Below are 15,390 nucleotides of genomic sequence, written 5' to 3' on the forward strand. Positions count from 1 at the left end.
GCTTCCCACTCTCCTGTCCAGGATGAAGAGGGTATGGCTTCCCTTTGTCTCGTCGGTGACCTGTTGGACCTCAGGCTTGGCCTGGGTAGGAAGTGGGCAAACACAGGGAGGTCTCCCTCAACGGGGCCATTCTCGTGAATGTCAGTTGTGACCATCACGCTGGAAGGGGCGCAGTCGACACTATACTTACAGTGCTTGTTGTTTTTGTAGGACGGTAATAGCCAGGCTCACAGTCCTTGCTGTACTTGGAAGGGTCTCAGTACACCCATCACCTGCTGGCTGAGAACCTTTGAAGTGGGGCTCACATGGGCGGGGCGGGGGTGTGCAGGGAGGGGACGGACTAGGTTCTGCAGCTTACCTGGGAGTTACAGAGGCCACTGGAGACGGACCAGGCCTTTCTTGGTCCAGAAACTCCAGGCCCCAGAGGGAAAGCCCCCGGACAGCCATCTCTGTGTTACACGGGAGATGAGCAGGTTTCGGCAGGCGTCTCCACATGGGCATTCCCACGGTGTGAATGGAGACCTGACCAGAAATGGTTCCCATGGCTCCAGACACCCAGTAAGACATGTAGGAACTCTGTCGATGATGTCTTTTTAATGTTCTGACAGTTTGGTTGCTTTTCCCAGATACCAAAGTTTTTTAGGCAGATCCCTTTTCTTAGCCAACTGAACTCTGAGGGAGCTTGGTTCTATCCAGGAAAGCCTCACACAGCCGGTTCAGCTCATGGGCTCATCATGGGGGCTGAACAGTTCATCCACAGGGATGTGAGACAGGGTCTGCCCGCAGTAATAGGCAGGCAGCGCCACCAGGCAGAGGGGGGCTGCTAGGGCCCAGCACACCTGGGGACCTGGATTGTGGGTTTACTGAAGCTGTGGGTCCCTGAGCCCACAGTGGCCGTGTCCAGTCCTGATGCCTGGGTCCTGGAACCCACTGCTCCATTGTTGCACTGACACAACATACAACATATTTTGATGACCTGATTATACTGCACCTAATAGATGAGTGTGGGGTTCTGCAACCAGCAGGGAACACACATGCTATCCCCAGCCTGTGCAGATCATTCTTAAAATTTATCTTGTTCTAGGCCACAAAGGGCACCTGAATATCTTCCCAGAAAAATCATTGCTATGCAGACCATGATGTCTGACCTTAATAAAATATAATTGGAATTTAACATCAGTAAGCAAAGAAAATGACCTTAAAAACATAGATCATAAGGGAAATTATAATTAGATAGGAATGGAAATGCTGCATTTCAAAATTTGTGAGATAAAGAGAGCTTTTCAGGAAACAAATTGACCAGGAAACAAGAAACTTTGGTAGCTGCTACAGGCCGAACTGTGTCTCCCTTCCAACCCCCTCAAAAAAGAATTCACGTTGAAGTGCTAACCTCCAGCACCCCAGAATGTGGCCCTGTGTGAAAACAGGGTCTTTACAGAGGGAACTGACTTAGAAGGAGGCCATCAGGGTGGGCCCTAGTCTGATCTACCTGACGTTCTTAGAAGGGGCGATCCGGGCGCGGGCCTGGGCAGCGGGGAGCGAGTGAGGACCCGGGAGAAGCGGGCCATCTCCAGCCGAGGAGGGAGGCTGTGAGGCAAAGGCGACGATCGAATTTTTGATTTATTACACTCCGTGCTTAGCACATTGTTTGTAAATGGAATAAATTTCCTAATCCGAGATTAGAAACAGAAAAGTGAAGTTCTTTCTTCCTCTCATGCTTTTCTGTTTTCACTAATGAAAATCACAGTTATTAATCACTGTAATCCAAGCACGTCCCACACCCTCGCTTCGGGTCACAGTCTAACCAGTGGAAGGGAGAGGGGCGCACACAGCGCTGGGATGTGTAATTTCGAGGCATTTCCTTCCAATTTTCGCTCTAGTCATAGGTAATAAAATTGGCATAAGTTTATAAACCTTACTATCTAACCAGCTTTTTAAATAAAATGTTTTGTCTCTTTCCCAAGTGTTGAAATCTTTCTTTGTAAACCTGGTTTCTAATGGCCTCATAAAAGCTCATTATGTGGATGTTTCTGTAATTTATCTAACAGTGATGTTAAGCTGGAATGTGCACTTAGAACATTAGGGTTCATCCCCCCCCCGCCCCCCGTCTTCACAGCAGTTCTGCAGCACCTGCAGCAGTATCTGGTACGTAGTAGGTGCTCAACACGTAGATGTAGGATAAAGGGATGAAATACTTAGGTGGCTCTATTTTTCTATGTTATAAGTAACATATAGAGTCATCTCTCCCGGAGTAAATTTCTGGAGGACGGCCTTGGTGGCTGAAAGGATATGGGTGGTCACATGGTCTTGGTTAGTTTTGTTTTCTGTGTGAAATGATGTTAGAAAATTTTATACATTTTATATGATAATTATATTCTACAAGAACCAAAGGTTTTTTTTTGTTTTTTGTTTTTTTTTTCCTTTTCAGTGCATTTCTTTTTATTCAGGGAGCAGTTAGTGGTCTTGTGACTGGAATAGAGGGTGTTGCCGTTGGTGAAAGGCGAGGACTGGAAGGGCACCTGGGAAAGCAGTCGAGTGACTTGGTACACTCAGCGCGAAGGAGCTCGGCACCGGGAGGGAGCCCTCGCAGGTGTTAGCGAGCGCAGTAGCGATACAGTGAGGCTTTGAAGGAAGGCAATCCTGGAGTTGGTGTAGAGGAAGGGTTGGACCTAGAGACCCCAGGCAGGGAGATCTGGATTTCCCACTCTCAGCCCTCCCCTCCCCCCATCTAATCACTCGTCAACTTTTATATCCTAAATACCCTAAGTGTCTCTTGAACTTCCTCCTCTTTCTTCCCTAGTTAGGTCCTCAGTGTCTTACGGCTCAGCTGCTACTGCAGCCTTCTCACTTGCTCCCTGCCCCGGAACCACTCTCCGGAGACCTGGTCTAGCAAAAGCCAACCCTGAAGAGTAGTTCCCTGTTATCTCCATTTTAAGGTTCTGGTTGATTAACATGGGGCCCCCTCCATTATTTGGATCCTTCAGCTTCATTTCTTGCTACTCCCTGCTGGGAAGAAAACCTTTCCTAGGAAAGAACTACCTTCTCTCCCCGAACGTCCTTACCCCTCCCCGCCACATGGGTATTTCTTGCTTCTGTGCCTTGCTCATGCTGTTTCCACTTCCCAAAATACCACCTCTCTCCAACCATACCCACTTGGCCCCCCTTTGGGTGGGTTCACGCAGGTATCAGTCACCTAAGAAGTGTTAACATGCATATTCACATATCACACACCTCCCTCCTCTACTCCTGCCTTTTGGGTCAGGGATCGCTCTTTTTTTGCTTTTTATAGGACCTTGTTTTTACTGTTCCTTTTCATGTCGTACTGTAATTATCTGTTGAAGTATATTTCCCACATTGGACTGAAATTTTTGAGGGACAAGGACTCTTATTCATCTTTGTAGTCTCAATAGTTAGCATAGCACCAGCCATATAGGGAGGTGGTAACAAGTGAGCCTGGTACTGTTTTCCAGGTGAATAGTGAGGCTTGAACTCGGCCAGTGGCCGTGGGGAAGGAGGGTGTGTGGGAGAGACAGCGTGGAAGGAAGTCGCTTTGGGTGTCAGTGATGAGTTGAAGGTAGAAGTTCTATGATTGAGGTGCAGCTTGAGTAAATGAGTTTCGTATACAGGTTTTTCGCTTGTTAAATTTGGGATTTTGTTGAACATTCTAGACATGACTAGTAGGCATCTAGAAATATGGGCCTAGATATTAGGAGATAAGGACTTAGGGGTCATCAGCACATACGTTATTAATTCTGGCATCGGCAATAGATAATGCAAGTGAGGAAGAAGGTACGAAAAGGTGGAGTACGGATTCTTGGGGAACGACATCTGATAGGTTACAGAAAAAAGAAAAAGGAGTATATTGATTGTCAGCAATGTCCAGTAATGAAGGGAGGTTGAAGCAGATGTGAGTGGAGAACAGTATGTTTTATTTGAAAATTAGAAGGTTATTATTAATCTTTGAGAGAATAATTTCAGTCCCGTAGAGTGGAATGAAAGTAGAGTGAAGCGGCTGATTGAAAGAGGCTGAGAAGCAAATACATGGTGAGCAAGTGGGAAAAGGAAGCGTGTGCCATTTGAAAGTGTGCTTCGTGGAGGGACGCTGCCTCACAGAAGAGGGGTGCGATCTCAGTGCTGTTGGGGGACGGCAGGGTGGCGGCAAAGTTTTTGTTTCGGTTTTTGGGTGGGAAGTGAGTGGTCTTAGAAAAGCTTTCAGTTGATCTTCAGGAGCCAGAAGAACAGACACCTGGTCCAGAAACAGATCTTCGGTGGGACAAGGGCAAGAAGAAAAAGAGGGGAGGGTGTAGGATCAAGATCTCAGATGTTAGCGTTAGCCTTGGAAAGCGGTTGGTTCTAAAGGAAAAGAGGTAAGGGTAAGTAGGAGTGTAGAAACATTCAAAGGTGGTGTGAGGGAATGTGAAGGGCCTGTTTTTTATGAGGTAGGCGACCAGGTCATTCATTGTAGGTGAGAGGTGGCTAGGAGAGGGGTGGGGTAGGTGGTGGCGGCAGTATTTTAGAAGATTGCTAAAGGACAGGGAATTAATGGTGGGACCGCAGGTAGATTTTAGGGCTCAGTTGAGATTGAGCTATGAAAAAGAAGGAAGAAATGATAAAAAATGCGTAAAGAACCCCCCCCCCCCCTTTTATAAAGAGGACTAGAAGAAGAGGCCCTGGAGAATTGCTTGTAGTTACTCATTAGGATTGTGAGGCCGAGAGCTGGGGCAATAATATTTGTGCATCGTACAGCTGGGAAGAACTGAAAATTGGGGTGTGCAGGACTGGGGAGTGGGTTGCAGGGCCCAGCAGCCTGGCCATCGGTTGACTAGGAATAAGTAATAAGTCCTCCTTGGCCACAGGCCAGTGCAGTTAGACCTGTACATGCAACTCAGTGTTTAAAGCATGACTGATAATATTTGAAATTCAGTATGAGAGGGCATCTTTTTTTTCCTTCCTTTTTTTGTATAGTCATGCTCTATATATTGATTAAAGTATGTAAAATTAATGCAACAAACAGAGTGATGATAATTTACTCCGTTATTTTAAGACAGTGAATTTTGCATAGAAAAGTAGTATTAGCTGGATTGTGAGCTCTTGCTGCTTGGTACTTCATTCCTGATTAAAATATTTCTGGTAGCCTTACACACCCTGTGGTATTCATTAACGTACAGATTTCTAAATGTAAAGACAACCCTAAAGAGATAATCATTTCCTCCAAGACATGTTGTTTTTTACCAGGAATTTGTAAACAGGTATGCAGACCCAGTGGGTAGGCTCGCTTCTGGGATGGGTATCTGATAGGAGCAGCGTTTCTATAAATTATGCTTTTTCCTCAAAAATTAAAACTATGAAAATAAAGCATAATTATGTTACTCCTATAGGACATGCATAACTCATGGGAAACAATAAAGGAGCAAGATACAATTGAAAATCAACAGCTCTGTGAATTAAGAACCTTCTCTCTACGACTCAATTGTTGTCAGTTACTGCTTAACTTAACGCTGGGTTTTCCTTTTTGCTTTCAGGAAAACCTTTAACTTACGCCCTGGGTGTTGCCTGTCCACAGTTTCCTGGTGGCTCACCGCTTCTGCCTGCGCCAGCCTTGCTCCGGCAGCTTCAAGGCTTCTGGGCTTCAGAGCTTGTTGTGAAAGCTTGCTGCTTTGGCCTGCTACCCCTGCTTCAGGTGTCAAAAGCTTTTAATTAGCTTGCTTCCTCTGATTATTATAACTAGGGCCCGTGTGTCTGCATAACCCAGTTCTAGGGTCCGAAGGAAAATTATTTTTAGCCATTCATTCTTCCTTAAAACTCTTGTACCTTGGCTCTCCTGGGACCAAGGGAGAGTGAAAGTTTGAAGTCCGTGCTGCATGGTTCACCTTCAGTAGCCTCTGCACACACAGGGCAAGTCTTCAGTCCGTGGGCACGCCGGCATGGGCATGCTGTATTTTCATAGCCAGTCTCTGTTCTGACCGGCTGATGCCCATGCTGTACCAATTCTTAAGTATTGTGACTAGAGCTGTTCTCTATATAAATTGTGTCTCCATAGAGAGGCTGCCTGTTGCTGTTTAGTAAGTTCTTTGTAGTGTTTTTAGTTTGCTTGTTACAGGGACTTCATGTTTTCCATTGAGTACAATGTTTTGAACACAAACTGATCACAGAGCAGTGTATAAAAAATAATAATTTCCATACATATGGAAATTACCAGTGATCACCATTAACATGGCAGTGGCTATCAAGATGGTAGGCGTGATGCAGGGGAAGCTGTCTTTTGGACCTAGAGAACCACCCAGTACTTACCGTGGGGGGACACCAGGTCCGTAATCAGCCAGTGAGGACTGGAGAGCCCACTTTAGAGTGGTGTTAGGACAAAGTAAGGTGACATGGAAGGTGCTTAGCCCAGTGCCAGGGGCAGGGTGAACTCTCTGTAAACAAGAGTTGTTTATTATTTCGTTATCATTAATAATAAATGAAGGTAGAAATTACACAGGGGAGATAAAAAGGAGACAGATATGAAGTAGTAAATAGGGACAGTCACAACAGATAGGAAGGCTGAGTTGTGAGGTTAAGTCTTTAAAAGTCATGTGCACTGTTCAGACAGCGTGAGCTGGGACAATCTGCTACACACTTAATGTTAACATACACACTTGTGTCTCCTGTCTCATAATACTTTGTTTTCATTTGAATTTCAGTGTTGATGCCATAACCGCATGTATATCTACCCACATGGATTACAAATCATCCACCGTTTATTCAACAAATACTTGTTGAATACCTATTGATTGACACTTAGATAGATTATAAATCATTCACCATTAATTCAGCAAATATTTATTGAGTACCTATTGATTCTCAAGCACTGCGTATATATTAGAGAACAAACGAGAATAAATTATTCCTGTCCTTGTAGAGCTTATATTGTAGCAAGCGAGGCAAACATTAAACAAAATACATCAATAGGGTAAATGCATAACTTGTTAAATAATAGGAAGGGATATGGGGGAAGGGAAGCAAAGGCATGGGACAGACAGTGTGAACGGGCAGAACGGCATCCCAGTGAGGGGGAGAGCGAACCGTGTGGCTTGAATGGGGGAGGGCTGTTCGAGGCCTAGGGAGTAACGCTGCGTGCAAAGGCCCTGAGTCGGGATGGACCGGATGAATGATCCGTGTGGAGCAGAACAAGCTAGAAGGAGAGTGGTGTGGGGTCTGGGAGGTTGGTGAGCCAGAATACGTGGGCCTTGCAAGTTACAGCAAGGGTTGTGACTGGTCTCGGAGAGAGGCTGGAAACGGGGAAGTTGCGGAGCAGAGGAGTGTCTTGAGCTGAGCTGTGTTCATCCGGATCGCTGTGGTCGCCATGCTGGACTGTGGGGAGTTAGGGCGGAAGCGGAGAGGCTAGGTAGGACAGTCCAGGTAAAATACAGTGGTCGCTTGGCATGGGTGGACCAGAGGGGGGACAGTGAATTCTGGATGTGTGAAATGTGGAGTAGATTTGCAGAACTCCTTGGAATCTATTTCTTGGGTATTGAAATCCTACTTAATATAAGTGTAATCAATCCTAAATTATGTATTATATGTATGTGATGACACTTAATTTTTAACAACACATTCCTTTACATGTCATCTACTGATTTTCTGTAGTGTTTGCAATTTTCCTAACATCATAGTGTTTTTAATATGAAGTCTTAAAGACATCTTTATGTTTGTTCTAAAAAAATATCTTTGCTATGTGTTAAATTTATAACCTTGCAGTCCATACTAAATGTACTTTTCATTTTGGTCAAATTAAGTAGTAAGAAAGGACATTTTCACACACACCCTCTTACATCTCAGTTAATAATGGTTCTTGAAATCCAGAACCTGAAATTTTTGGGAAATTCTTTTTTTAAGTTTTCTTCTCCTGAAATGAATATGCAAATGTCTGTGGGTTTGAAGGAGACAAGCAAGATCAATTTTTAATTTGTCACTTCATCAGCTTCGTTTCTTTTTTGTCTCATCTTGTCATCAGTCTGAAAGTTCAAGAATATTACCTGAACCTTTTTATTTCATCACACCCCACCTTTTTCCAGAAAAGTTTTTAGGCAACTCGTGAAACTGTTAGAAGATGGCTTTGAGAATTTTTCTCACCCACCGCAGCCTGGCATCTCCGGTTCCCACACAGATGTGTAGAGTGGGTCTCACTTGGTTCCTATCGCCCGTGTGCAGCACTTCCAAGAGCGAGTGCTCCACACTGTCCAGTTCCATGTTCCATGCTTCAGATTTTGCACGTTCCCTGCAGAAAATACAGAAACTCGAATAGAAATCATATTACCTTAGAAATACTCAGTTTTGTAAAATTTTGTTGACTTTCTCAATATATACACATGGCCTAGAAATTTATAGGCATGTATTTTATATGTCTACATAAAAACAATCTACTGTACAAACTTCACTAAATTTCTATTAAACAGATGTGAACTTTTCCCTATTAAGTAGTATTCTTCAACAGTATTTTCAAGAATATGAATAATTTATGATAATGTTGTGATATATTGAAGCAATTTCATCTTCCACAATATTTAAGTTGTTTCCATTATTTTGGAAGCTGCACTGTGGTGAATATAGTGGTGTAATTATTTGTATTTACTTTCAGTTGAGGATATTTGTGGCTATATTACTGTGTCATGGGTATAGAATTATGGAAAGTTAGAAGTCGAAGAGATCACAGTTTCTTGTTTCCTACGTAAGAAGTTGAAGGAACTGGGATGTTTAGCTAGCTTCTGCCACCTGTTAGTGGTGGCGTGAACGGCAGTTAAGAGATTGGGCAGAGTGTGCTCAGTTCAAGTCCTGACCTCAGTAGTAGTAGCTAACTCTCATTGAATACTCCCCCAGTGCCAGGCCCTGTTGTAAGCCGTTTATACTGGTATTAATTATTTTCATCTTTACCACAAGTGTGTAAGGTAAGTTCTATTATTAACCCTGCAATAGTGTTGATAAAACTGAAGTTTTGAAATGTTTAGTTACTTGCCCAGAGTCACGTAGCCCATATCAGAGCCAGGAGATAACCCCAGCAGCCTGACGCAGTCCACGCCGTCACCCTGCCCTGAGCAGCCCCGGCGTACGCTGCTAGCTCAGCGTCTGGGTGTCTGTTTAATGTTAGTTTGTTTCTGCTGCACGGCGCTGTAATCCAGGGGTGGTTTTGGTTCCAATAGTTTCTGGATTTTAGAAAGATAATTAATTTAGTGTATATACTCTATTTTATGTAACAGTCCTATTATAGGGCTTTGGAGCAGCATCTCATAAGCATGTTTGTTTTTATAATAAGTGAGATTAAAAATCAGAAAAATAGCCTGAAGGGAGTGCAGGCTGCCGAATGGGTTGTGGGAGCCTCTGACTTCCAGCATTGCAGGCAGGGGTTGTGGGCCTGCACAAAACTCCGGGGAGAAGCGTGCCTGGCATGTAGAACACGCGTGTCTGGGGATACTGCTGCTTCTGGGAGTGCTGGTCTTCAGACACGTACATACTCATCCGCACGAGGAACTGGTGAGTCACGCAGCGCTAGGTGTACTTTTCTCGCAGTGTGACGTCAGCGTTCCCTAAGTCAGAGTGGGGCGGGCTTGCCGGATAGCCTTCCTGGCCTCTCCCTGCCCTAGAGGAGGCACGTCTCGCCCGGGGCTCCCGTCCTTGTCTGTTTGCACTCCCAGTTGTGCAACATGCAGTCTGAGTCCAGAGTAGCTGAACCCGGATTTTCAGCCTTTCAGAGATCTAAGTGAAATAATGTTTCACGTTGTCCTTGCCCTTGATTACAGCCCCTTTCTTTACTTTTCCATCATTGTGGAGGGATAATTGACATGTAACATTGTGTAGTATTAAGATGTACAAAATGATGGTTGGGTATGTGTAGATTCTGTGAAATGGTCCCCACAATAAAGTTAACAGCTCCACCCCCTCACATAACTACCTCTTTGTGTGTGTGGTCAGAACACTTACGGTCTTCTCTCTTGACAGCTTCGAAGCCTGTCGCGTGCAGCACTGTTAACTGGGGCCCCCAGGCTGCGCTATACATTAGACTCCCCGGGCCGACTCATCTCATAACCCGAGGTCTGTGCCCTTGACCGGCGTCCCTCACGTCCCCCAACGCCCAGCCCTGGCATCCACCATCCCAGGGTCTGCTTCTATGAGTCCGACCTCTTCAGATTGCACTCGTCAATGAGGTCATTCAGTATTCATATTCCTGGGTCTGGCTCATTCAAATTGGCGTCATGGTCTTCAGCTTCATCCACGTTGTCACAAAAGCAAGATCCCATGCCTTGTTATGGATTAATAATATTAAATAAATAAATAACATTTCCTTGGTCCATTGATCCATCGATGGACATGTAACTTGTTTCTGTGTTGTACAGCCCCCTTTGAAAAAGCAGGAGCCCTCTAGGAACATAACTAAACCCCTCATTTCTGCAGCTTGAGCAGATATGACTACAGACTGAAGTTACTGTATTTGAAATTGAGATATTTTCTCTTTCTTCCCCCCATTTTAATCAATGAAAAGCTATAATCACAGTATTACAGCCATTTAAGACAATTACTAAGGGATGTTTCAGTGTATATTAAAATAGACACTGATTTTAATTATATGGTCATATTACTTTTATTGCCATTTGATCCACATATAAACTTATTAAATGCCCTTGATATGTTCGTTTGCTATTGAGATTTTTAAAAATTTGGCACTTGAGCTTAAACCTGTTCTTCATCCTTGGAAATGTCCGTTTGTGCTGTTGGAAGGTGTGCAGTGTATAGTCTGATCTCCCCTTCTGCACGTTAGGGTCGCATGTGTTGCCTGTGCCTCCAGCCTCCAGTAACTGCAGATACCGGTGTCTCTCCTGCTGCTTTAGTTCGCTCTCCGCCCTTCGGCGGTGAGCTGGACGGGCCCCTGAGGTTACCTAGTCCACCTGAAGCAGAGGAGTGGAAACAGAAATGTAATCTGTTTGTTGAGGGTGAACATACGGGCTTATTGATTTATATTTGATAGGTTTTTGATTCATAACTAAAATACAAAATAAGAGAAATAGCCGTTCCATTTTTGTTGTTGTTTGAAAGGAATTTGTAAAACTTTCGTTTGTAGAGCTGTTAGCCTTAATGGATCTTTAGGGTTTGGGGGGGTATGTGTGTGTGTGTGAGCTAGGGGTTGTGGTATAGTGTGTAAGACTATGTGGAGTGAAAATTAATATCATTTTCAGTTTATTTCATTTTGCTTGATCTTACAAAACAGATTTGTGTTGAAATTTGGCATTCAGTATTTAATAAGCTCTAGTAATTTCGTCTTGTACATTTTGGTCAATTTCTTAGTGATAGTACATGTCAACTTTAAATTCCAGGGCAGAAAACTTGAAAAGGACGATGTGATATATAATTACCAACACACAGTATTCACAAATGCAGTTATTTGTTTGGCACTTGTTCATTAATGTAACTTTTTCAATTGACAATATTATTTGATTTAGGATCTTAGAATTTGAACTGCATGGAAATCATTGATAATTTTGGTATTTATTTTTTTACAGAGAGGAAAAAGGAAAATGGATGACTAGAAAATGTATTATTTGTTGTTTTTTTAAAAGTTGTATTTCCTTTTCTAGGTTGCTGTAGTAAAACTGAAAAATGCAGACAAAGTATTTGCCATGAAAATACTGAATAAATGGGAAATGCTGAAAAGAGCGGAGGTAAGATTCTAATTACTGAAATGTTTAATATTTTAGGAATATTTTTAGAGAAACTATAAAATTATAGAGAGCCAGTGGATTCTTAGATATCATTTAATATTTTATCTATGATGACATATTCTAAGGCCTGAGACAAATTTTAGTAATTCACAATTGTGATATGGTTATGATAAAAGTTATAATTCATTGGTTGTAATTTAATGTTGTCTGAAAATCAAATGGCAACCCTTGTAATGTGGGGCTTACCCCTTTATGTTAAAAGGATGTGTGGAAAATAGTTTCTTTTATATGAAGAAATTTAGTAACGATTGATTGTGAATTTGTCATAACTCATTTATACCGTTCTGTATTTATCTGCATTCTGCTCCAAGGAAAAGTCAGCAGGAGCTTTGAGTACGCCCTCTGAGAATTCTGTTCACCGCTGGTCATGCAGTTAAATTTGTTTCGTTTTACATTATTAAACATGGTAGTAAAATCTGCTCTTGTAACAGTCGTTAGCATGTTTCTGTTGGTGCCAGATTCGAGGGGAAGATTGGTTGGCGTGGCACTCACTAAAACCACCTCAGATGGCGCGGTGCGGTCAAAGCTGGCGTCACACAGGGATCTGGGGTGGGGCTCTGTGCTGGGTCCTGCGGTTGGGCCTCCGGGAGGCAGCGCTCACTGGTACGGAGGCATTTTAGCACTTGAACCTGTGGAAGGGTCGTGCTGCTGCCTGTACTGAGCGTTAGCCCTGGAGGTCAGCAAAATCTGTGAGAGGATGGTGAGCAGTTCACCCTTAGAAATCCCCCTGTACCTGCCAGTGCCTTTAGCAACGCAAAGAAGAACAGACATACGGGGAGAAGCAAAAACCTTTCCTGTGGGATGGATACAGTGGCAGTGAAAGCCAGTACTCCACTATTTCCTTGTTTTGGGAAATTTGAAAAATACCACAAATACAAAGAAGAAACTAGTCACTTAACTCCCATCACCTAGAATCAATCAGTAACATTTTTGGCAGGTTTTTGCTTCCAGTTTTTTGTCCAGTGTGTCTACTGAAAAAAACTGCACAAGTGAAATACAGATACATTCTTTATAAAATGAATTAATAGCATATCGCAGATAAAGCTAAAGTACTCTTTGAGCACACGCCACCCAAGTCCAGCTCCTCTCTGACTCCCACAGGAAATGACTGTGTAACAGCATCTGTTTAAACAGTATCTGGAAGTGTTCATGGCATTCTCTGGTCTGCGTGCCAGTGTCCACTGTGTTCAGTAACTTCAGTCTTCACTTTTGGATTTCCCTAGGACTGAATTGCCTTATTGGCACTGCTTGATTTTCCAGGTAGTCAGCATTGAGATTGATTTTAATGTGCAGTATACTTACTGGGGAGTTCTTTTGGAATTGACATCTACGGGAGGGAGAAGATATGCCAGGGAGAAGTCAGCCTGTTCCCATAGGCTCTGTTGGTAGAACAGGAGCCACGGAGCAGCAGTGGTCCTTCGGGGTTGTCCTGCAGTGGCCCAAATGCCTGACTTTTATTATGCACCTGCCTCAGTCGGTCGCTGGATACAGGCTGCCTCCAGAAGGACACGGCTTGGACGAGTAGGTTCTGTGCAGCTGAGGCAAACCTGAAGGAGCTCAGCATGTTATCAGCTGCTGGAGCAACAAGTGTTATTAAGAACTAGTGAATAAGTATGTTGTGATAGTTTCACAGAAATCATAATTGTGGTTAATTTAGTATTGCAGAATTAGAACTCTTAAAAAATTGAGTTTGTCCTTTTTATGAAGTTGGATGTGCTGGGGAAGAGTTGTGAAAAGGAAAGGTAACTGGGTTAGCGTTCATCACTGATTGGAAAAAGTGGCAAAAGTGAAGATAAAACAAGAGACAATTGACGATTAAATATTGTTTTGTTGAACTGAAAAACCATATATTCTGTTTCTGGGGCCCGCTGGGATGGAAGTTCTCCTCCCCATCCCTTCCAGTAAGTACAGCTGAAGGTGCTGCACACTGAATGTAAGACAAGCATGCGGAGACGCTGCAGGGCCGAGAGAAGGTGGTGGGCCAGCTAGGGACCTCGGGGCCTGCGGAGCGACCCTCTCCTCTGAAGTCAGCGGTGCATCAAGCTGGTCGTGCCACCGCAGGAGTGCATGCAGTGCCACACGGAAATGAAAGGGACCACGAGAGGGCGCTAGTCAGGGGTGCTGCTGGTGGCCGCCCTGGAGCCCTTCAGTGTGTGATTTTAAAATAGTTTTTACTCTAAGGGGTTTGCATGTCATGCTGGCTCTCGAGTCTATCTGCCCCTTCCGTTAAACTCCTCAGTAGAGGAACCCCTGGCTTCGGAGGGCAGATAGACAGCGAACTTTGGTCGCTATTGGCCAAATCGTCTTCTAAAAACACTGGATCGGTGTATCTTTGTACTCACTAGTGTGTAAATGTGTTTGTTGGCTCGCTCATTTGCCAGTTGTGGATGTTAGCAAGTGATTTCTCTTTTTTGAATTCTATGAAAAAAACATTCTTGTTGAAAAATAAGTTCAAAAATGACACATCTCATGTTTGATTTAGCCGCCAAATATATAGTGGAGATTCAAAAGTAAATTTGATGTCTTAGTGCATAAGAGGTGATATTGAAATTTTTGCATTTTGCACTTTAAAATTCTACTTGCTTATCTGTTTTTTTTAATGGAAAAATTTGGCATTTCCTCCTCAAATATTAGATTAGAGAGAATAGTTCAGTTATTATTTGAAAGAGTTTTCTGTGATAATATTTTACAGGTGAGAGAAGTCTTTATGACTAACAAGTGAGAAGCCATAGTACATGTGATCAGGGGTGGCCTTTCTTGTTTTAACACATGATTTCCAAGTGTTCAGGAAATTCTGACGTGCTGGGTAGGAGTACCTAAGAGTGTTGGTCTGGCGGATGTGTGCCAATGGGTCTGGGGGGAGAATCATGTGACAGTTTTGCAGAATTGTTTTTCTCTATATCCAGTCCATGTTAACTTCTGATTTCATCGTGGGTATTCCTATTGCTGTTTCTCTTTAACCAATAGACCATTAAGGATAAAATTTAAACAATATGTAACTGAATATTAAAAATAAAACACTTCAAAGCAGTTAAAACCATGACTGCTGCACGCAAAATATTTGGTTGAATAGAAACTGAGTGATGAAAGAGTCTGAAGAAGTTACGTGATCTCCAGTAACCCCTCCTACATGTTTACCGCATCCTTAGAGTCTTGAATATCCTGTTTTGAAAGGGGGATATTAAAAAAAATTGAGTTTTCAAGACATCCCAATAAGAAAAAGATAGTTATCAGAGAAAATGGGCAAAAGGGAATGAACAGTTTAATGAGAAAACTCAGATGGTCAATAAGCATATACAAAGTTATTTATCTGCGCCTATAATTAGGCATAAGTTAATTAAAAGAACAATGAGTTATTATTTTACACCATGGTGTGTGGGAAATGTGTCGTACAGAGATATTATTTTACACTTACATTGTCACATGAAAGTCTGATAATGCCAACTGCAGTTGAGGATGTGGGGAGAAGGGTGAATATCATATACTAGGGTGCGAGTAGTGTCAGTAGTTGGTACAGCACTTAGAGAAGAAAATTGGCTGTGTATGGTACAGTTGACAATGCTTCTGTCTAGCATTTCTACTTTTAAGTGTATACTGTGGAGAAATTCTTGTACATTTGTTCAGATATATTACTGCAACA

The 15,390-nt window shown here is 43.1% G+C and overlaps 1 protein-coding gene across 8 annotated transcripts in view; it reads left to right on the plus strand.

Annotated features, from left to right (window-relative positions):
• The window catches only part of CDC42BPA (CDC42 binding protein kinase alpha), a 178,235-nt gene that overhangs the window by 38,774 nt on the left and 124,071 nt on the right, over positions 1-15,390 (plus strand). For 7 of the 8 annotated variants that reach the window (XM_036016241.1, XM_028531089.2, XM_028531088.2 and 4 more), the window contains one exon: positions 11,607-11,690. In XM_036016241.1, coding sequence (XP_035872134.1) covers positions 11,607-11,690 — 84 coding nt within the window. Of the gene's footprint in view, positions 1-5,522; positions 5,681-11,606; positions 11,691-15,390 lie in introns of all 8 variants that reach the window. The other variant, XM_036016240.1, reaches the window with a different exon arrangement.

Source organism: Phyllostomus discolor, chromosome 15 (assembly GCF_004126475.2).
Source record: "Phyllostomus discolor isolate MPI-MPIP mPhyDis1 chromosome 15, mPhyDis1.pri.v3, whole genome shotgun sequence".
NCBI lineage: Eukaryota > Metazoa > Chordata > Mammalia > Chiroptera > Phyllostomidae > Phyllostomus > Phyllostomus discolor.